Genomic DNA, 23,354 nt, shown 5'->3' with positions numbered 1-23,354 from the left:
TTTGAACCATTCTGAACAAAATTTATGTATCCTCAATGCCGACAACGCTGCAAGAACTGCACCACTGCTTTTTTGTTGGACACTGACGAAAACACGCTATTGAACGTATGGACGGAACTGAATTATCGTTTGGATGTGTGCCGGGTGACCAAGAGCGCACACATTGAACATTTATGGAATATACCAGAAACTTGGTGAGTGTAAATCGTATATTTGTAAACAAACAATGCTCTGAAACCTAATGAATCGTTTCACATATTAAATATATTGTGACCGGTATGCAGCTAATTCAAATGGTTTCTTGGTGGGATCATGACGTTCTCGGGAGAGCACAAAGTGAGGCACAACTTGCAGGCAAGGATATTCACCACATTCACATACTGCACAGTCACAGGTAAATCCCCATTTTCTCATGTTGATCTTCGTTTTGTCAGCTGCAGAGTGCAGCCTATTGAGCATACTCCATATAAATCAGCTTTTCTCATGATCGTATGGGAGGCCTTCATAAGGGATCATCGATCCTTCAAGGCGGCTGGATGAGGAACGCCATGAATTTTGTCTCAAACTTTAAGATAATTCAATGAGGCTTTCTGTAGCACGAAATAACTATTTCTTGAATTGACTCTTTGGGTTGCTAGTTGATTCTTACATAAAGTACGAGTTCTCAAATTCAGTGCCTTAGATTTCTCCATTCTGGATGCGCTCTCACAGCGGATTTTTGGAAGCGGAATATCGGCTAGACAGTAAACGTTTTCACGTGGTGTAGATCTCAAACAGCCTGTAATGAGTTTGTAGGTCTTATTTAAGGGCACATCTACTTGACTCGCATCGGCAGATCAGCACCAGATGGGGCAGGCATACTCTGCAGCTGAATAACAGAGAGCTACAGCTGAAGTTCTTATGATACGAGGGTGCGTCCCCCAGACTGTTCCATAAAATTTCCGGAGAAATTTGTTGCTTTCTGATACCTTTCCTTTGGTGTTCAAGCAATGTAATCTGTAGATGAGGGCTCCGTCAAGAATATTCCTAAATGTTTCGATGTGAAGCAGTGTTCTAGTTGCTTACCTTCCCGGATCAGCTGGAATTGTGTTGCTGCTTGTCTGTTTCTGCGGTGGGATGCACAGACATGTTTTTGATGCTCCGCTTTCAGCTGATTCTCTTGATAGTAACTGTCTAGAGTTTGTAGAGCATGGCAAAGCCTGTCTACTGCATCTTCGAAAGTTGCCCCTTCAGCTATTAGGGCGACATCATCTGTATCAGTAGAGACCTTTGTTCCTTGTGAACAGGGCTAATCATTAGTGTCGATATTTTGAAGAGAAAGGGCTCATAGAAGTCTTTGTGAAAGGTGCTTATGAAAGGCAGTTGTTGGATAAGTCCAAAAATAAAGCCAATGAAAGTACATGCAATTTTTACCAGCAGATCCCGAACGGCCGTATGTATATAGCATGAAAATCGATACTTTTTTAACTGTGGCATGCTATTTTAATTGTAGAGCGCACAGGTGACGGATCTTTATTTACCTGTATCTTGCAATTTGTATACGACTAGACGTTCTCCTTGACAGCACAACGTCACTTTTATCTACGAAAGGAATGTCCTGTTCCCGCGCGTCCTCGAACCTTGTACACTCTGTTAAGTATATTTTCGCGTTTTAACTTTTTGTATGTCATGTTTACACTGGATTATCCTTAAATGGGCGAACGAGATGTCCTACATGGCCTCCAGACGTGTAGATGAACCAGAGCAAAGGCCGTTGATCGTTGAGGGCAGATTCGATCTTGTTCTGCCCCACCTTCCTGTCGCTCAAGCTAAAAGTCAACGACTTATGCTACACCAGCGAGTCATTGCATGGCAATATCTACATCTACGTCTACATGGATCCTCTGCAAATCACATTTAAGTGCCCGGCAGAGGGTTGATCGAACCACCTTCACAGTTCTCTATTATTCCAATCCCGTATAGCGTGCGGAAAGAACGAACGCCTATATCTTGCCGTACGAACTCTGATTTCCCTTATTTTATCGTGGTGATCGTTTCTCCCTATGTAGGTCGGTGTCAACAAAATATTTTCGCATCCGGAGGAGAAAGTTGGTGATTGGAATTTCGTGAGAAGATTCCGTCGCAAAGAAAAACGCCTTTTTTTAATGATGTCCAGCTCAAATCCTGTATCATTTCTGTGACACTCTCTCCTCTGTTACGCTATAATACAAAACGTGCAGCCTTGCCCACAACATTTTCTACGTGTTCTTTCCAATTTAAGTTGTTCGTAATTGTAATTCCTAGGTATTTATTTGAATTTACGGCTTTTAGATTAGACTGATTTATCGTATAACTGAAGTTTAACGAACTCCTTTTAGCACTCATGTGGATGACCTCACACGTTTCGTTATTTAGAGTCAACTGCCAATTTTCACACCATTCAGGAATCTTTTCTAAATCGTTTTGCAAATTGTTTTGATCTTCTGATGACTTTATTAGTCGATAAGCGACAGCGTCATCAGCAAACAACGTAAGACGGCCGTTCTGATTGTCTCTCAAATCGTTTTTATAGATAAGGAACAGCAAAGGGCCTATAACACTACCATGGGGAACGCCAGAAATCACTTCTATTTCGCTCGATGACTTTCCGTCAATTACTACGAACTGTGACCTCTCTGACAGGAAGCCACATATCCAGTCACATAACTGAGACGATATTCCTTAAGCACACAATTTCACTACAAGCCGCTTGTGTGGTACAGTGTCAAAAGCCTTCCGGAAATCCAGAAATACGGGATCGATCTGTAATCGCTAGTCAATAGCGCTGAACACTTCATGCGAATAAAGAGCTAGTTCTGATTCACAATAACGATGTTTTCTAAACCCATGTTGAGTGTGTGTCAATAGGCCGTTTTCTTCCAGGTAATTCATTATGTTCGAACACAATATATGTTCCAGAATCCTGCTGCATATCGACGTTAATGATATGGGCCTGTAATTAAGTGGATTACTCCTACTACCTTTCTTGAATATTGGTGTGACCTGTGCAACTTTCTAGTCTTTGAGTACAGATCTTTTGTCGAGCGAAAGGCTGTATATGATTGTTAAGTATGGAGCTAATGCATCAGCATACTCCGAAAGGAACCTAATTGGTATACAGTCTGGACCAGAAGACTTGCTTTTATTAAGTGATTTAAGTTGCTTCGCTACTCAGAGGATATTTACTTCTACGTTACTCATGTTGGCAACTGTTCTTGATTCGATTTCTGGAATATTTACTTCGTCTTCTTTTGTGAATGCATTTCGTAAGGCTGTGTTTAGTAACTCTGCTTTGGCAGCACTGTCTTCGATAGTATCTCCACTGCTATCACGCAGAGAAGACATTGCTTGTTTCTTGCCGCTAACATACTTAACATACGACCAGAATCTCTTTGGATTTTCTGCCAGGTTTCGAGACAAAGTTTCGTTGTGCAAACTGTTATAAGCATTTCGCATTGAAGTCCGCGCTAAATTTCGAGCTTCTGTAAAAGATCCTGGGGATTTTGCGTCTGTTTAAATTTGGCATGTTTGCTTCGTTGTTTCTGCAACAGTGTTCTGACCCGTTTTGTGTACCAAGGAGGATCAGCTCCGTCGTTTGTTAATTTATTTGGTATAAATCTCTCAATTGCTGCTAATATTATTTCTTTGAATTTAAGCCACATCTGGTCTACACTTATATTATTAATTTGGAAGGAATGCAGATTGTCTCTCAAGAAGGCGTCAAGTGAATTTTTATCTGCTTTTTTGAATAGGTATATTTTTCGTTTAGTTTTGGAGGATTCGGGGGTTACGATATACAATCGCACTATGGCAACCCTGTGTTCATTAATACCTGTATCCGGTTTGATGCTCGATACTAATTCAGGATTATTTGTTGCTAAGAGATCAAGTGTGTTTTCACAACCGTTTACTATTCGCGTGGGCTCGTGAACTAACTGATTGAAATAATTTTCCAACAATACGTTTAGCAAAATTTTAGATGATGTTTTACGCGAAACTCCGGAATCAAACATGTACTTTCGCCAACGTATTGAGGGTAAATTAAAGTCGCCACCAACTATAATCGTATGAGTCGGGTGTGTGTTCGAAATCCAACTCAAGTTAAGCTTTCTTTGAATCTTTCAGCAACTGTATCATCTGAATTGGGAGGTCGGTAACCTTTTACCAATTATTGTTTTATTCCGGTTGCCCACAATGACGTCTGCCCATACTAACTCACAGGGTCTATCAAATTCAATTTCGCGACAAGATAAATTATTTCCAACAGCAAAAAGCACGCCACCCGCTACCTTGTTTAGCCTATCCTTTCGGACCACCGTTTGGTTCTTCGTAAAAATTTTGGCTGAGTTTATCTCTGGCTTTAACCAGGTTTCAGTGCCTGTAATGATTTGAGCATCAGTGCCTTCTAGACTACTGGCCATTAAAATTGCTACACCAAGAAGAAATGCAGATGATAAACGGGTATTCATTGGACAAATATATTATACTAGAACTGACATGTGATTACATTTTCACGCAATTTGGGTGCATAGATCCTGAGATATCAATATCCAGAACAACCACTTCTACAGCTGGGCATTGAGTCAAACAGAGCTTGGATGGCGTGTACAGGTACAACTGCCCGTGCAGCTTCAACACGATACCACAGTTCATCAAGAGTAGTGACTGGCGTATTGTGACGAGCCAGTTACTCGGCCACCATTGACCATACGTTTCCAATTGATGAGAGATCTGGAGAATGTTCTGGCCAGGGCAGCAGTCGAACATTTTCTGCATCCAGAAAGGCCCGTACAGAACCTGCAACATGCGGTCATGCATTATCCTGCTGAAATGTAGGGTTTCGCAGGTATCGAATGAAGGGTAGAGCAACGGGTCGTAACACATCTGAAATGTAACGTCCACTGTTCAAAGTGCCGTCAATGCGAACAAGAGGTGACCGAGACATGTAACCAATGGCTCCTCATACCATCACGCCGGGTGATACGCCAGTATGGCGATGACGAATACACGCTTCCAATGTGCGTTCGCCGCGATGTCGCCAAACACGGATTCATCCGAAAAAATGTCTTTTTGCCATTCGTGCACCCAGGTTCGTCTTTGAGTACACCATCGCAGGCGCTCCTGCCTGTGATGCAGTGTCAAGGGTAACAGCAGCCATGGTCTCCGAGCTGATTGTCCAAGCTGCTGCAAACGCCGTCGAACTGTTCGTGCAGATGGTTGTTGTCTTGCAAACTTCCCCATCTGTTGAGTCAGTGATCGAGACGTGGCTGCGCGTTCCGTTACAGCCATGTGGATAAGATGCAAGTCATCTCGACTGCTAGTGATACGAGGCCGTTGGGTCCAGCACGGCGTTCCGTATTACCCTCCTGAACCCACCGATTCCATATTCTGCTAACAGTCATTGGATCTCGACCAACGCGAGCAGCAATGTCGCGATACGATAAACCGCAATAACGATAGGCTACAATCCGACCTTTATGAAGTCGGAAACGTGATGGTACGCGTTTCTCCTCCTTACACGAGGCATCACAACAACGTTTCACCAGGCAACGCCGGTCAACTGCTGTTTGTGTATGAGAAATCGGTTGGAAACTTTCCTCATGTCAGCACGTTGTAGGTGTCGCCACCGGCACCAACCTTTTGTGAATGCTCTGAAAAGCTAATCATTTGCATATCACAGCATCTTCTTCCTGTCGGTTACATTTCGCGTCTGTAGCACGTCATCTTCGTGATGTAGCAATTTTAACGGCCAGTAGTGCATAGCGCTTGGAGCACTGGTACTTTCTCAAGACAGCTACGACAATTTACAGCTGTCGTACCGATTGTTCCGGTATCTACGTTCTTCCTGTGTTCTGCCTGCACCATTTGTAACTGAAGCCCTTCTTGTGTTTTCCTGAGACCCTCTAACATAATAAAAATCTGCCCAGTCCAAGCCACACAGCCCCTGCTACGCGTGTAGCTGTCTTCTACGTGTAGTGGACACCTGACCTATTCAGCGGAACCCGAAATCCAACCACCCTTTGGCGGAAGCCGAGGAATCTGCAGCCTACAGGGTCGCAGAACCGTCTGAGCCTCTGATTCAGACCCTTCACTCGGCTCTGTACTAGAGGTTCGCAATCAGTCCTATAGACTATGCTGCAAATGGTCAGTTCTACTTTCACCTTGCAAGCAAGACTGGCAACCTTTGTCAGTTCTGTTAGCCGCTCGAAAACAGAGAGAATCTCTTCTGATCCAAAGTGACACACATCATTGGTACCGACGGGAGCAACCACCTGCAGTTGGCTGCACCCTGTGCTCTTCATGGCCTCCGAGAGGACCCGTTCCACATCTGGAATGACTCCAGTATGTACACGGAGTGCACATTGGTTTTCTTTCCATTCTTGGCAGCCATGTCCCTAAGGGGCCCCATAACGCGCCTAACGTTGGAGCTCCCAACCATCAATAATCCCACCCTCTGTGATTGTCCGGATCCTGCAGGCTGACAGGTTTCCTCTGAAACAGCACAGGCGACAGAATCTGGCTCAGCAACAGTGTGAGCCATATGATGGGCGTTCAATAAGAAATGTAACACTTTTTTTTTCTCGGACAGCTTCTGTTGGAAATGTTTGCCTCCCAATGCAGCGGGCTCGGGTTCGATTCCCGGCTGGTTTAGAGACGGGTTCGATTCCCGGCTGGTTTAGAGATTTTCTCCACTCTTGGGCTGGGTGTTGTGTTGTCCTCATCATCATTTCATCCTCATCCCCGAAGCGCAAGTCGCCCAGTGTGGCGTCGACTGAAATAAGACTTGCACTCGGCGGCCGAACTTCCCGGATGGGGCCTCCTGGTCAGCAATGTCACATGATCATTTCATTTTTTCTGTTGGAAAAATGCGGAATTTGTTGTGGGACATCCCGGAATATTCCAGATTCAGCTCCTACAGTTTTATGAAATTCCGATAGGTGGTGGCGCTATTCATAGCCTCCAAAACGGCGTCTGTAACGGGGATGCGCTCCAAGTGGAGAGCTACCATTGAGTTTTTTTTTGGTGGAAAAACAGAGCGTCGCAGGTATTCTTAAGTGCTTGCAGAACGTCTACAGAGACCTGGCGACGAACAAAAGCATGGTGAGCCGTTGGGTGAGGCGTCTATCATCGTAGCAACAAAATCGCGCAAAGCTGCCCGATCTCCCGCGTGCCAGTCGGCGGTACGCAGCTGTGACTCCTGCAATGTTGGGACATGCGGACACTCTCATCCGAGGTGATCGACGGATCAAAATCAAACACCTCGATGCTCAACTGGACGTTTCTGTCGGCAGTACTGACACACCAGTTGGGTTACTCAAAGGTGCGTTCTTCCTCATCACCCTTACAGCCCGTATCTCGCACCTTCCGACTTCCATCTATTTGGTCCAAGAAAGGATGCACTCTGTGGGAAGGAGTACTTGGAAGATGGAGCGGTTATTGATGCAGCAAGACGTTGGCTCCGACGTTGACCAGTAATGATAATTCAGGCCCTCCCAGTAACATGTTATAGGGCCGTCTCATTGAACAGAGATTATATTGAAAAACAGGGTTTTGTAAGCAAAAGAGTGGACAATAATATGGTGTATATGAATCCTGAATAAAACCAACCTGATTTCAGAAAAATATGTGTTGCGTTATTTATTGGACACTCCTCGTAGAAATGTAATAAAACTGTCCATACATTGACATTATTGGAGCGCTCTCATACTCATCGGTGTGACGTATGCAGGGAGTGCGTGAGTAAATATCGCAAAGAAAGAAAGTCAGAACCGATCGTCACAGTCGCAACCATTGGAGGAGGAGAACCTACTCTGTTAGTCCGTCTAAAGAACTGTCACGGCGTTACTATTAAGCCATTTAGGTCAACAGTGTAATGCCTACATCAGGTTAGCCTGTAAAAGGATTCTAATCTACGTCCAGTGTGCTAATGCCGGTGCTGCAGTGTCGCAAGCAATACGATGCTTGTTTTTTTTCTATCTAATGCCCCAGTTGGAGTAACAGTGTGAGTGCCTGATATGTTTGAAAATACTAAATTAAATCAAGCTTTGTAACATCACTTAACAAAGAAACGGAAGTCAGTTGTAGCAATGAAAAAAGAAGATAAAGTAATGAAAAGCTACGCAGACAAAATCTGTAGATTGAAATAATCGCTTGTAATTAAGTAAAATGTACAGACTGAAATCAAAATAAACCGCGACACAGAAGAAGCAAGCCACCGTTAAGTAAGCTAAACGATTGTGCAGTAACCAGAAGATTTTGGCCAGAAGGATAGATCTCTAATAGCCAAGAGGCAACTACCAAACGGAGGACGAAAGCAACAGCGATGAAAAAGTGAAATGGAGCTTTTGGAGCTTGCATAAGAATAGTGACCGACTAAGAGAGAGCAGTAAGAAGAAGCAAAAGATATGAATCACCGTTTTTTAAATTAATGTACTGAGCATCGTGTGGACTGGAAACGAACAGTTCTGGTTAAGCCTACGAGAAAGCTACCAGCAGCGCGTGACATGACCACGGAAACTGGTCACGTTTCACGAATAAATGAACCAGCGCTCTTGCTTCTCGTCAGTGCCTGTTGACAACGTATACGTTTCTATGCTCACTGTGGTATATGTCTGGATTGTTCTTCGATGGGACTGTCTTTTGCTGACGCTAGATATTTTGAAAGGGACTTAGATTTTGTCGGTATTTTCTTTCAGGAGCTTTTGGTCTAGCCTATGAGGATATCGTAGATCTAAGCTTCGTATTATACTGAAATTAACATGTAATCCCCGGCAACCACCTACGTCTATTAACAAATTTATGTTACTGCGATCACAAAAGTCTGCCCCTATAACTGAGCAATCAGTGCGTCTCTTTTATGGAGGCCGCAGGTTCAATCCTAGGGATCTATCCTTGGTGGGAGAACTGGACATGTATCTCAGTTTTTATTTCTTCTCCCTAACTTTAATTACTATTTCAAATTTTTCTTTGATTCCCTTTACTGCTTGCTCAATGTACAGATTGAGTAACATAGCAAAGCACTCCGTCTTCAGGCCACAAGTGGCCCATTGGGACCATCCGACCGCCACGTTATCTTCAGATGAGGATGCGGATAGGAGGGGCGTGTGGTCAGCACACCGCTCTCCCGGTCATTATGATGGTTTTCTTTGACCGGAGCCACTACTATCCGGTCGAGTAGCTCCTCAATTGGCATCACGAGGCTGAGTGCACTCCGAAAAATGGCAACAGCGCATGGCGGCTGGATGGTCACCCATCCAGGTGCGGGCCACGCCCGACAGCGCTTAACTTAGGTGATCTCACGGGTACCGGTGTATCCAGTGCGGCAAGGCCGTTGCCGAGTAACATAGGGGATAGGCTAAACCAGGGGCGGGCAGGAATCCTGCACATGTGCGGTGCACTTGCACGCGTGCAGTTAACAGGTGTTCCGCGTGCACACAGGGGCAAGCTGGCCACCCGCTTATCTCCCATCCCCACCATACCTTCTGTCCGCTCCTTCCTCTGTAATGCGTTTTGTTTCCTAGCTTGCTTTATTGAGTGAATGAATAAGGTTAGTAGGAGTCCTTGAAAGAAATCATGGTTTGAAAGAGTACCTATTACCTACGATACGTTTTATTTAATTATCACAGGTGGAGTTTACAATACTTTAATATCTGGAACAAAATTTCTACATACAGACAAACACAAACAGTTACGTAAATTTTCATCACTGATGTTTGCTCTTAACCGAGACTTAATAATTCAGCAAATGGTTTTCCAGCTGTCGCTATATTAAGCACAGTCTTATAACTTGCACATACCGCTGGGCTATTATTGTTGTCGTCCTGAAAACTTGAAAACAGTGCTCCATAAAATGTTAAATCAGTTAGATGAGAGACATGACGAGAGAAAGTCGCAGATCTCTCGTGACAACAGCAATTACGACAAATTCAAATGGCTCTGAGCACTATGGGACTTAACTGCTGTGGTCATCAGTCCCCTAGAACTTAGAACTACTTAAACCTAACTAACCTAAGGACATCACACACATCCATGCCCGAGGCAGCATTCGAACCTGCGACCATAGCGGTCGCGCGGTTCCAGACTGTAGTGCCTAGAACCGCTCGACCACTTCGGCCGGCCAACTACGACAGATTCATCTGGTATCGTCAGATCGCTCTTCTTAAGCTCAGTCAATTCCCCATCCGCTCAGAATCCGACAATAAATTGTACTCGTCCTCGTGAAATTTATTATAATGGCCTTCAATACTAAACTTCCGTTGACCAGCGAGAATACTGCCACATATTAAACATTTCGAATTTTCACGTTTTTGCACAAAGAAAAAATGATTCTCCCATTATTTTTTGAAAGATAGAAAATCTCCACTTCTCCGTTTCTTGAAATACAACGTTCACTACATAGTGCTCGCTTCGCATCTACGTCCGCAGCTTAGCCTGGCACTACACTGCCGCAACCTGCCGGCTGTCGCCACAGCCCCGTCGACGCCTGCACGCGAGCAGCACACGTTCAGCGCTGTGCGCTCATGAGCCGCGTGCAACGTTTGCCCGCCCCTGGGCTAAACCCTCTCTCACTCCCTTCTCAACTACTGATTCCCTTTCATGCCCTCTACTCTTATAACTGCCGTCTTGTTTCTGTTCAAGTTGTAAATAGCCTCTCGCTCTCTGTATTTTACTCTTATTACCTTCAGAATTACAAAGAGTTAATTCCAGCCAACAGCGTCAAAAACTTTCTCTAAGTCTAAAGATGTTATAAACGTAGGTTTTCCTTTCCTTAACCTGTTTCCTAATCGCAAGGTCAGTATTGCCTCGCTTGTTCCTTCATTTATCTGCAATACAAACTGATTTTCTCCGAGGTCGGCTTCCATCAGATTTTCCATTCCTCCATAAAAAATTCGTGTTGGTATTGTGCAAGCACGACTTATTAAACTGATAGGTCGGTAATATTCACAACTGTCGGTACCTGCTTTCATCGGATTCGAATTATTACGTTCTTCTTGAGATCTAAAGGTATTTTCCATGTGCCGTACACATTGCACATCAAGTGGAATACCTTTGTCTTGGCTGACTCTCCCACATACATCAGTAGTTCTGAAGGAATGTCGTCTACTCCCGCGGCCTTGTTTCTACACTGTCCAGTAACATTGATGTGACTACCTGTCAAAAGCCCGAATAACCTGCTTTTGCAGCACTGACTGCTGCGAGACTTGCAGCAAGACAGTCAGTGAGGTTCTGGTAAGTACTAACAGGGATCTGAAGCCCTGCTAATTCCAGCTCCCTGGTCAGCTGTTCTAGGTTTCTCAGCTGAGGATCCATGATCCAAACAGCCCGATAGAGGTGGTCCCATAGGTTCTCGATTGGGTTTAAATTGGGGGAGTCTGGTGGACAGGGGAGTTGTGTTGTTGTTGTGGTCTTCAGTCCTGAAAATGGTTTGATGCAGCTCTCCATGCTACGCTATCCTGTGCAAGCTTCTTCATCTACCACTACTTACTGCAACCTACATCCTTCTGAATCTGCTTAGTGTATTCATCTCTTGGTCTCCCTCAACGATTTTTACCCTCCACGCTGCCATCCAATGCTAAATTTGTGATCCCTTGATGCCTCACAACATGTCCTACCAACCGGTATCTTCTTCTTGTCAAGTTCTGCCACAAACTCCTCTTCTCCCCAATTCTATTCAATACCTCCTCATTAGTTATATGATCTACCCATCTAATCTTCAGCATTCTTCTGTAGCACCACATTTCGAAAGCTTCTATTCTCTTCGTGTCCAAACTATTTATCGTCCATGTTTCACTTCCATACATGGCTACACTCCATACAAATACTTTCAGAAACGACTTCCTGACACTTAAATCTATGCTCGATGTTAACAAATTTCTCTTCTTCAGAAACGCTTTTCTTGCCATTGCCAGTCTACATTTTATATCCTCTCTACTTCGACCATCATCATTTATTTTGCTCCCCAAATATCAAAACTCCTTTATTACTTACGGTAAATTAATCTTGGCGCTCTTCAAACCAAGCACGTACACTGCGAGTCGTATGACACAATGCATTGTCCTGCTAATAGATCAATTGTGGCGAGGAAAAACAAACTGCATTTAGAAGTGGACGTGGTCCCCGAGGGTAGACGCGTACTTGTGATGATCCAATGTGCCTTCCAGAATAGCGAGGTCACCAAAAGTATACCACAAAAACATTCCCCGGCTCATAAAACTCCCTCCTCCGACCTGGACCCATGAGCTTTCAGACGTTTCACACCATACAGGCCAAAGGCCATCTGTCCAACAGAGCATAAAACGTGGTTCCTCTGAAAAGGCCATCTGTCGCCACTCAGTGGAAGTTCAGTGGCATGAAAATTCCAGCCTTCATCTCCAATGAACAGCAGTGAGCATGTGTGCATAAACCACGCGCCTGCCGCTGAGACACATGCACAGCAATGGTCGGTGAACTATCATTGAGGAGACGCTGTTGGTAGCACTTAGGTTCATCCGGATGGTCAACTACATGTCTTCCCTTATGAGTATCTGGGTGGTCAGTTGCATGTCTATTCACCTGTACACACCTCCGTAGGTGTCATTCACCACTGCCGTCTAGTCCGTGGTGCACCACAGTTGCCTTTGCTCCAGTTTTGGATGGCGCTATTTTGCCATGCATGGCATACTTCAACCATGGCAACACGTGAACAGTTTACAAACTTAACCGCTTCGGAAATGCTTCAACGCCTGGCCCGAAAGTCAATGATAATGCCCTTTTGGGTACCAGATAAATCGTTCTGTTTCCACATCACGACAACGACTGCACTTTTTTCCGCATCCCGCCTCCCTTCCCCCCCACGACACGCTTTATATGGCCTCCATTGCTAGTGCTGCCACCTGTGAGTGGCTATAGCACGTTGATGTCGAACTTAGGTGGTGGTCACATTAATGTGGACTGTGTAGTTATGTCTTTCAGTGTTATGTCAGATCCTTCTTGCAACACACATATCTCCAGTCTCATCTTCATCTACTTCGTCCACTCTTGCTACATTATTCCTTTCCCTAGTATAGCCCCTCTGTATATTCGTTACAACTTTAAATTTTCCCTTCTTTACTTAGCGGTCTACTGGTTTTTCACCTCACAGCTGCTTTTATTTTCTCCGGAGGTCTCTCTTATTTTCTTGAAGGCTGTATCCATCTTTTCCTGATCATAAACGATTCTATAACCTTGCATTTTTCCTTTAGCCATTCCTACTTAGGCAGTTTGCACTTTTTGTCAATTTCATTTTTCAAATATCTGTATATCCTTTTGCTAGCTTCATATATCCTGTGGTACCCAAAGATTTCTGCTGTGCCTTGTCTTTTTACCTATTTGGTCCTCTACTTTCACTATTGCATCTCTCAAAGCTACCCATTCGTCTTTTAATGTATTTCTTTCCCCAGCTTCAGACAGTCATTGCCTAGCGCTCATTTTGAAACTCTCAACAATCTCTGACCATTTTCAACTTATACTGGTCCCATCTTCTTAATTTCCTGTCTTTTTGCAATTCACAACCAAAAAATTATGGACAGAGTCCACATCTGACCCTGGAAATGTCTTACAGTTTAAAATCTGATTCAGAAATCTCTTTCATACCATTATGAAACCTATCTGAAACCTTCCGTGTCTCCATGTCTCTTCCACGTACACAGTCTTCTTTCATGGTTCTTAAACCAAGTATTAACGATGGTTAAATAAGGCTCTGTGCAGAATTCTACGAGACAGCTTCCTCTTTTAGTCCTTTCCTCCTGTCCATATTCTTCTACTATTTTCTCTTCTCTTCCTTTCTCTGCTATCAGATTCCACTCCCCCCACCCCCCACAGTTAAATTTTTCTTTCTCTTAACTATATGAATAATTACTTTTACCTCATCGTACTACCTTTCAATCTCTTCAGCGTATGCGGATCTAGTCGACATATAAACTTTTACTACTGTAGTTAGTGTTGGCTTTTGTGCCTATCTTGGCTACTATAATGCATTCACTAAGCTGTTAATAGTAGCTTACACGAATCACTACTTCTTATTCATTATTAGATCTAGTCTTGCATTACCCCCATTTCATTGTGGCTTATAACTCTGTACTCACCTGACAAAAAGTTCTGTTCACCCTGCCACTTCACTAGTTCCCACTATATCTAGCTTCAACCTATCCATTTCTCTTTTTAAATTTTCTAACCTAATTATCCGATGAAGAGATCAAACATTCCAGGCTCCTACCTGAGGAGTGACAGTTTTATTTTATTTTATTTATTTTTTGACTGATGACAACATCCTCCTGAGAAGTCCTCGCTTGTACATCCGATTGGGGGATTATTCTACTTCCGGAATATTTTACCCAACATGGTGCCACCATCATTTAACCATGTAGCAGAGCTGCATGCCCTTGGGAAAAGTAACGGCTGTAGTTTCTCCTTGCTTTCAGTCCTTTACAGTACCAGCATAGCAAGACCTTCTTGACTGACGCAAAATGCCAGATCAGTCCGTGATCCAGACTGCTGCCCCTGCAACTACTGAAAAAGCTGCTGCCCGTCTTCAGGAACCATTGGCCTCTCCACAGATATCCCACCATTATGACTGCACCTCTTTCGCTGAGGCAAACCAACCACCCAACGTCGGCAGGGTCCATGGTTTATGCGGGGGATTAATATAACCGTGAATAACAATTCTTTTGGTTAATGATCGGAAATCATTTCCTTATTTAATTCAGTCAACCGCCTCGAATGTGTTAGGAAATAAAATTAAAAACTATTTCAAAACATCTTTCTATTCACAAAGCATTAATGTTTGGCTGCACTGAAAATTAAAGATCTGCAAATGAAAAAAAGAACGGCAGAGAAAATCCTGTTGGGTATCAACAAAATAACCAGCGAGAAATGCTACTAATAAAAAATTTTTAGAAGGGAGAAACAAGGCATAAATTTTAAACAACACATATACAACTCTGATGCCGTATATAACACTTTGCTTACAAACCTTACATCTGATCATTTTCATGCGTTATTTTTGTGTCATTTTATTTACGAGGGCGTGCTGAAAAGTAACGCCTCCGAATTTTTTATGTGAGCTTTTTAAATAAAACAAACGTTATTAACATTCTACCCATTCATTCTTCATTTCTTAAACGTTATTAACATTCCACATCTTCATTCTTCATTTTGTCATATTTCCACCCCTCTGTCGCTAGTGAGCTCCGAACTGTCGCGTGAAGCATAACGGTGTGTAACGTAACTACGTCGGTGCGTGAGAAACATCGCACTGTAGTCGAGTTTAGAGTTCCAAGAATTTGCCCACTCACAGAGCAGCGTCTCCTTCAGCATGAAAATACCAGACCACACACGAGCGTTGCGGCATCTGCAACAATCTGACGCCGTGTGTTCACTGTCATTGATCATCCTCCGCGCAATCCCAATCCCGACTTGGACCCATCCGATTTTCATCTATTTCAAAAGCTGCAATTCGTTTCCTGTCTAAACTGTGTATCGTTCACGTTTCATTTCCATGCAAGACTACACTCCATCAAATGCTTTCAGAAAAGACTTGCTGGCGCATATTCGAGTTAACAAATTTCTCTTCTTCGAAATGCTTTGCTTGTCATTGCCAGTCTACATTTTATATCTTCTCTGTTTCGGCCAACATCAGTTATTTTACTGCCCTAATAGCAAACCTCATCTAATGCATCTAATATCTCATTTTCTAATCTAATTCCCTCAGCATCGTCCATTGCTGTCTCTGACAGAATTACAATGTTATCGGCAATCTCGAAGTTTATATTACTTTTCCCTGAACCTTAATTACTACTTTGAGAACTTCAGTTGATAGAAATGAAGAGATGAAAGCAGAGATGGGTTTGTGGCTTCCTCAACAAGGTCAAACATTCTACAAAGACGGTGTCAACAAATTGACCTCTCTTTGGGAAAAATATGTTCGTCGCCAGGGTGACTATGTTCAGAAATAAATATGTAGACATGAAGAATAAAGATGTAAAATGTTAATAACGCTTGTTTTATTTAAAAAGCTTTAAGAGTATTCACATAAAAAACTCGGAGGCATCACTTTCATCACGCCCTCTTAATATTAAGTGCCATAATTAAAGTTCAATAAAATGTGTTTTGAAAGCGATTTATCGGGTTGCTTGGATAAAGAGTAATCCAGGATAATCATTCAACATGATGAATGTGGTAAATCTCATCAGTGCTAAATCTATAATTTAGATGAATCACAGAGGACCGAAAATCTAGTTAATGAATGAGAACTGCTTTCGTTAGCCGATAACAATTTCGTTCGATGAGTTGTCACAGGGTACTAAGTAAGCTACTTCATTTTTAAGGAAAAACTGAGAACTTTGTCTTACACAACTGCTTGATACAAAGGACCCCTCTTAAGAGATTCATCCGGGATTTGTTGCAGCCGTTTGAAAGACACGAATGCCGTCGACCGGTTAGATAACTGCCGAGCAGTACTAAAATTTGGATTCATAGGTGGATTAAGGCCTCCATCTTAATGCAGGTTTCAAGTTATTTCCCTAAATCTCTAGACTAATGTCGCAATGGTCTCTTCAACGACGCAAGGACCAACTTTCTTTCTCGTCTCTGTCCACAGATCTAGTGCCGTGTGATGCCTCGAGCGTATATACATTGCAGTATTTGGTGTTTATCCTCGTCTTCGCTTTTGCTCCAATTATTCATGACCGTTTGCGGCCTGCCCCAATAGAAACAGGAATCACAGTTCTCTCGAACACACGCTGTTACTTTATCCGAAGGCAATATTTTAGGGAAGAAGCAAGAGGTAATGTAAAGCAACTTTTCTTAATATCTTGATAAAACTGTCTCATGGGTATGTTAGTGATGAGCAGATGGAAATTACTCTGTGAGGAAGAATTTAAGAATTATGATGGTTATTATGGATGGGCGCGTAAGCAAACGATAGTGTCAGCAGGTGTAAGAGTAATGCTGATGCTGATTTGTCAAAAAGTGACACTTTTGGAAGACCGTAGCTGTTACGTGATACAGAATGATGACACTGCACAGCAGAAATGAGTCAGTTTTTTACTTTTTTTTTTTTTACTGTTATGCGTTCATCGTCACACAGGTTGCATGCTTTTGCCAAAAGATACGCACATTTCACGGCAACCCATATGCAAACCTGCATCCATGTGATTTTATGGAAGAAAATCATTTCGAAACCGGTAACGATGTTTTTTGAATAAAGTTATCCAAAACCAAGTTGTGACTGATTTACATTGCCCACTATCAACGAAATGTAAGAGTGGTGGGATTTAACCCTTATTGCTTGTAGGCATCAACGTTGCTGGATAAGAAGGGCATGGAAGAGTGAATAACGAGAGATATCTAGTGGTAGATGAAAGCATTTGGCTCTCACCGTCAATATCCATGACTACAGAGTTCTCTTTTGGTGCTAAATGAGTTAGAACTCTTTATAATAATCCTACAAGGCTCAATAATAAAATCAGATTAATGATGTTTCTCGTTCAGTAATGTGTGACTAGATTAAACGCCAAAGAGTATAAATATTTATGACGTGAGCTTTCGGACGTGCAGAAGGACAATTAATCCGCAACGTCTGCTGCTGCAGCTCAAGTTAAGTAATTTTGGGACGGCGCATTTCAACCTGTATAGCGCTTAGCGTGTTTTAAATGTTATTACTTTGCTACTACAGATAGATCGACTTCAGAAGTTCCGTGAAACTTCGTAACGCGTTTTACAGACATCTTAAGAATTTGATTCCAGGAACTGAAGTTGACTTAAAGATGTGAAGTACAATGGTATTGTGCCTTTTCGCCACACTATCATTGCACAGATTTTACATCATTTACATTTTTTTCGGTAACGGGATAGGAAGTGACACGCAACAATATTTTTTTATGTTTTCTATTTGCACTTATTTATATTGTCCAATCTCTGTTACAATCACACTGTAGACGGCGCCGAAGTGTTGCGAAAAAGCAACAGATTTAGAACTATGAAATTCTTACAGCACCGAGCGAGGTGGCGCAGTGGCTAGCACACTGGACTCGCATTCGGGAGGACGACGGTTCAATCCCGCGTCCAGCCATCCCGATTTAGGTTTTCCGTGATTACCCTAAATCGCTCCAGGCAAAGGCCGGTATGGTTCCTTTGAAAGGGCACGGCCGACTTCCTTCTCTGTCCTTCCCTAATCCGATGAGACCGATGACCTCGCTGTCTGGTCTCCTCCCCCAAACAACCCAACCCAACTCTTACAGCAAATACGGTAAGCGATTTGCATCTCCTGCTTCTCCATAATTATTTTCAATTTTTCTTTATTTACGCTTCTGCTTTTTACAGACAAGTAAAATATCTATAACATTTTTTCGCCATCTCATCAGAAAAGTAAAACCATACACTACACACAAATCATAAAAAAATACAAGATCAGTGCTCGAATTTTGGAGTAATAAAAGAATTCACAGCCAACAATATTGCTTTTTAAGTTTTCTATTGCACTGATTCATATTGTCGAATCTGTTCTAATTAATTGCATTACAATGACACTGTATAGAAAACTGTCTCATGCAGGAATACTTAGATGCACACAAGGGTTTGAGAACCTGCATAAACCGGAGAAAGTTAATCAGACTGTCATGTATCAATTATACATGGCTAGCAGTTTACTCAACACACTTGCAAAATTTATCTAGCACTTGTCTCGCAAACTCATGGTCATAAAATCGGAGAAATTATTTCTACAATACAAGACTTTATAATACAGAGTCTCGAGATTTTTCAACATACAAAAGGCATCGTATCAATACGACATTTACAATTACACACATGTTGTACATAGCTTTGAAAAGTAACGTGTCATCTTTTTAAATTCTTCTCTTTACAATACTGCACCACAGCTGTTACTAAAACTTAAACGGGCAGAAACGTATATAAAATAAGGTGTAATTTCCAAGTTGCGCTACTACCACGCATTATAAACAAGCAGCATCATTCCAAAATCACGTGACCAGCCCGGTTTAGTGTTGAGAACAAGCGCAGTACACTATGCTCACTCACACAAACGTACTCTACGTTAAATGCGTCTGCTTTTATTTGAGACTGCATCCGGATGACTGTGACACACGTATTTCTGACTTGCAGTGGCTGAACGGCTACAGCGTGATGACGCACGAGATTGGCCATCTGCCCTTCCAGGCCGACGTCACTTCTTACCTCATATACGGCGAGAGCAACAGGATTACCGTCGCCGTCAACAACACTCTGAGCAGCACCACCATACCACAAGGATCGCTGGAGCAAATGCAAACGTAACGCTCTTTTCCTGTTTTGTCCATTTACTTCAGTGTTATAGGAAATGTACTGCCTACATTCTTTGAACGATTTTATTACTCCTTGCACGTCACGTTAATAACACAGCCTCAAAGTTTCACGTTTTTCACATCTTTATAAAGGGCAATTAGAAATGGATACGGCAGTTACAAACGGCTACAACTATTTAATGCGTAGCGTTACATCGATGAAAATTACAGAAAATGTAAAAGACAGACCAGTTTTTTACTTACATTGTAAGTGTTTTATATGACTCACTGTGCCCACATACTTTTCTGAACGATAATCAACATGTTGCCGGCAAAGGAGACACATACACAAGATCTTTCATATATTCCTATAAAGTGAAATCTATGGATCTAGTTGACCAAGAGCAGAACACTGCGTCATGTCCAGTAAAAGGGATCCAACGGTTTAAAAGATATTGAATTAAAAATGTGAGAAACTCAAAATCCCAATGTGGGGTTGCCTCATCTTCTCAAAGTTGCAGCCGATGGTGTCTGTATCTAGGTAAATGTTTGTTGAAACATTAGCTCAGTGAACAAAAATGGACCATACACTTTTGTACCGATGTCTCATGTGTTGTTGTGGTCTTCAGTCCTGAGACTGGCTTGATGCAGCTCTCCATGCTACTCTATCCCGTGCAAGCTTCTTCATCTACCACTACTTACTGCAACCTACATCCTTCTGAATCTGTTTAGTGTATTCATCTCTTGGTCTCCCTCTACGATTTTTACCCTCCACGCTGCCCTCCAATACTAAACTGGTGATCCCTTGATGCCTCAGAACATGTCCTACCTACCGATCCCTTCTTCTTGTCAAGTTGTGCCACAAACTCTTCTCCCCAATTCTGTTCAATACCTCCTCATTAGTTATATGATCTACCCATCTAATCTTCAGCATTCTTCTGTAGCACCACATTTCGAAAGCTTCTATTCTCTTCTTGTCCAGACTAGTTATCGTCCATGTTTCACATTCGTACATGGCTACACTCCATACAAATATTTTCAGAAACGACTTCCTGACACTTAAATCTATACTCGATGTTAACAAATTTCTCTTCTTCAGAAACGCTTTCCTTTCCACTGCCAGTCTACATTTGATATCCTCTCTACTTCGACCATCAGTTATCTTGCTCCCCAAATAGCAAAACTCCTTTACTACTTTAAGTATCTCATTTCCTAATCTAATTCCCTCAGCATCACCCAATTTAATTCGACTACATTCCATTATCCTCGTTTTGCTTTTGTTGATGTTCATCTTATACCCTCCTTTCAAGAGACTGTCCATTCCGTTCAACTGCTCTTCCAAGTCCTTTGCTGACTCTGACAGAATTACAATGTCATCGGCGAACCTCAAAGTTTTTATTTCTTCTCCATGGATTTTAATACCTACTCCGAACTTTTCTTCTGTTTCCTTTACTGCTTGCTCAATATACAGATTGAATAACATCGGGGATAGGCTACAACCCTGTCTCACTCCCTTCCCAACCACTGCTTCCCCTTCATGCCCCTCGACTCTTATAACTGCCATCTGGTTTCTGTACAAATTGTAAATAGCCTTTCGCTCCCTGTATTTTACCCCTGCCACCTTCAGAATTTGAAAGAGAGTATTCCAGTCAACACTGTCAAAAGCTTTCTCTAAGTCTACAAATGCTAGAAACGTAGGTTTGCCTTTCCTTAATCTAGCTTCTAAGATAAGTCGTAGGGTCAGTATTGCCTCATGTGTTCCAATATTTCTACGGAATCCAAACTGATCTTCCCCGAGGTTGGGTTCTACCAGTTTTTCCATTCGTCTGTAACGAATTCGCGTTAGTATTTTGCATCCGTGACTTATTAAACTGATTGTTCGGTAATTTTCACATCTGTCAGCACCTGCTTTCATTGGGATTGGAATTATTATATTCTTCTTGAAGTCTGAGGGTATTTCGCCTGTCTCATACATTTTGCTCACCAGATGGTAGAGTTTTGTCAGGACTGGCTCTCCCAAGGCTGTCAGTAGTTCTAATGGAATGTTGTCTACTCCCGGGGCCTTGTTTCAACTTAGGTCTTTCAGTGCTCTGTCAAACTCTTCACGCAATATCATATCTCCCATTTCATCTTCATCTGCATCCTTTTCCATTTCCATACGCCCTTGTATAGACACTCTATATACGCCTTTCAGATTTCCCTTCTTTGCTTAGAACTGGGTTCCCATCTGAGCTCTTGATATTCATTCCTGTTTCTCATATAACACATTAACTTTAGGTGAATCTCGTTAAAATGCAGTTACCCACAAAGGCTTTTCTGTACCCTATATTCGAATATCGTGGTTGTTAACATGGTCATTTGTGTGGGAGGTTGATAGCCACTAAAAATCAAATGTACAGCTAATGTTTATTACGACAGGGCTTCGCCAAAGATAGCATACTTCAGGTATTTTACGAATTCTTCCTGTTTCTATTGTATTTAAATATAGTTTTGTGAGTTTTAAATGGCGTAGAACCATAATAACACACGTTTAGAGTCAGAATGACCATTTATTTTGGCACTGAACAGAGCCAATACAGAAAATAGATGTCGAACATGGTGCGAGAGAACAAAGACTGAATACAAAACCAAAGAGCATAAGCACAGAACTGTCGCCTCGTGTCAGAGACGCCAAAGACCACCCTCCCCGGCAGTGCAGAGAATGGCGGGGCGGAGCTAGCACACGTCCACAACAAAGTCCTCGTGCCAACATGGCGGACAGAGGTGGCATCCGGCGTGCGAAGTGTGAATCTCAGTGCGTCGTCAGGGTCCTGCACATCGGACAGCTACACAGGCAATGGCAAGTCGATGGGGCCCATGGCGGCAGTGTCAGTGGGTGAGGCGTCGGCAGAGGCAGGCTGGCAGGGAGTGACGGGACCCACAAAGGGAGGCATGTGTGGTGGGGCGAGAGGGGGCACACGAGTGGCGCAGGTTGACTGACCTTGGAGTGCCGGGATGGCGTATATGAAGTGTTGGCAATAGGCGACAGCTGAGCACATGGTGCGGTAGCCACGGAAAGTGAGCAATCCTGCGAAATGAGGACATGGACGTCCGAGCTGGGCTGGAGTGATGTGAGCAGGCCTCAGTGGGAGATGGCGACGGTGGGCATGGCGCGATGGCCGCGAGATGCGAAGGATCCCACAAAGCGGGGGCTAGTGTGTCCTGTAGGTCCAACTGCATCCACGTGGAACAGGCAGCAGGAAAGGAGTAGCTCGATACAGGAGCGGGGCAGAGCAAAGGCACTGTAGGAGAGGGAGGCTCCATTGACAGGAGCGGCTCTGCAGAGAGGCAGTGTAAGGTAATTCATGGATGAGCCAATTCAGCAGAGGTGGTAGCAATGAGGGAGCATAACTCCATGTTATGAGTGTGTAGTCTGTCGATCTGCTTGCGGACGTCCGATAAATTAGTGAGGCGAGTCGCAATATCTTCAAGCAGAGAAGCACATGTGGAAGGCGTGGCCAACAAGGTGGAGAGCAGAGACATGTCGAGTTCATTCGAGCACGGAAAGGCAGAACCTGATGCATGATGGAGTGTAGCGGCCTGCAGGTGTGGCGAAAGTTGGCAATGGTGTAGAAAGTCTAACCCAAGCACAGGTTCGACCAGGTTGGCGATGTGGAAGGTCCAAGGAAGTGTCGCACTCAGTGATAGATGAAGCAACATCTTAATGGAGCTCAGGAGTGTGATAGGAGAGTGATTTGCAGCGATCAAATCAAGGTTAGCAGGAGAAAGTGTGTTGCCCACAAGCTTGACCGGGATAACGCTGATGTCAGTGCCACTGTCAACGAGGAAGCAAGTGCCTGATGACAAGTCAGTGACGTAGAGGCATTGTACTGCTGAAGCAAGTAGTGTGGCATCGGATGCTAGGTGCTGTGAAGAATCGTGGCAGGACATGGTGCCTAAGTGTGCCCACTGGTCTCAGTTGGGAAAGGCGGAAGGCGCACAATTGCGAGCGGTGTCCCCACAAGTAGCGTGCAACCAGCACAGTGCAGCTGACTGCGT

The 23,354-nt window shown here is 43.3% G+C and overlaps 1 protein-coding gene across 1 annotated transcript in view; it reads left to right on the top strand.

The window, feature by feature from the left end:
• LOC124775575 (beta-glucuronidase-like) overlaps positions 1-23,354 on the top strand; it is a 132,897-nt gene that overhangs the window by 27,746 nt on the left and 81,797 nt on the right. The window contains exon 3 of the mRNA XM_047250409.1: positions 19,159-19,325. Within this exon, the coding sequence (XP_047106365.1) occupies positions 19,159-19,325 (167 nt within the window). The remainder of the gene's footprint in view (positions 1-19,158; positions 19,326-23,354) is intronic.

Source organism: Schistocerca piceifrons, chromosome 1 (assembly GCF_021461385.2).
Source record: "Schistocerca piceifrons isolate TAMUIC-IGC-003096 chromosome 1, iqSchPice1.1, whole genome shotgun sequence".
Lineage (NCBI taxonomy): Eukaryota > Metazoa > Arthropoda > Insecta > Orthoptera > Acrididae > Schistocerca > Schistocerca piceifrons.
This window is presented reverse-complemented; position numbering and strand designations above follow the sequence as displayed.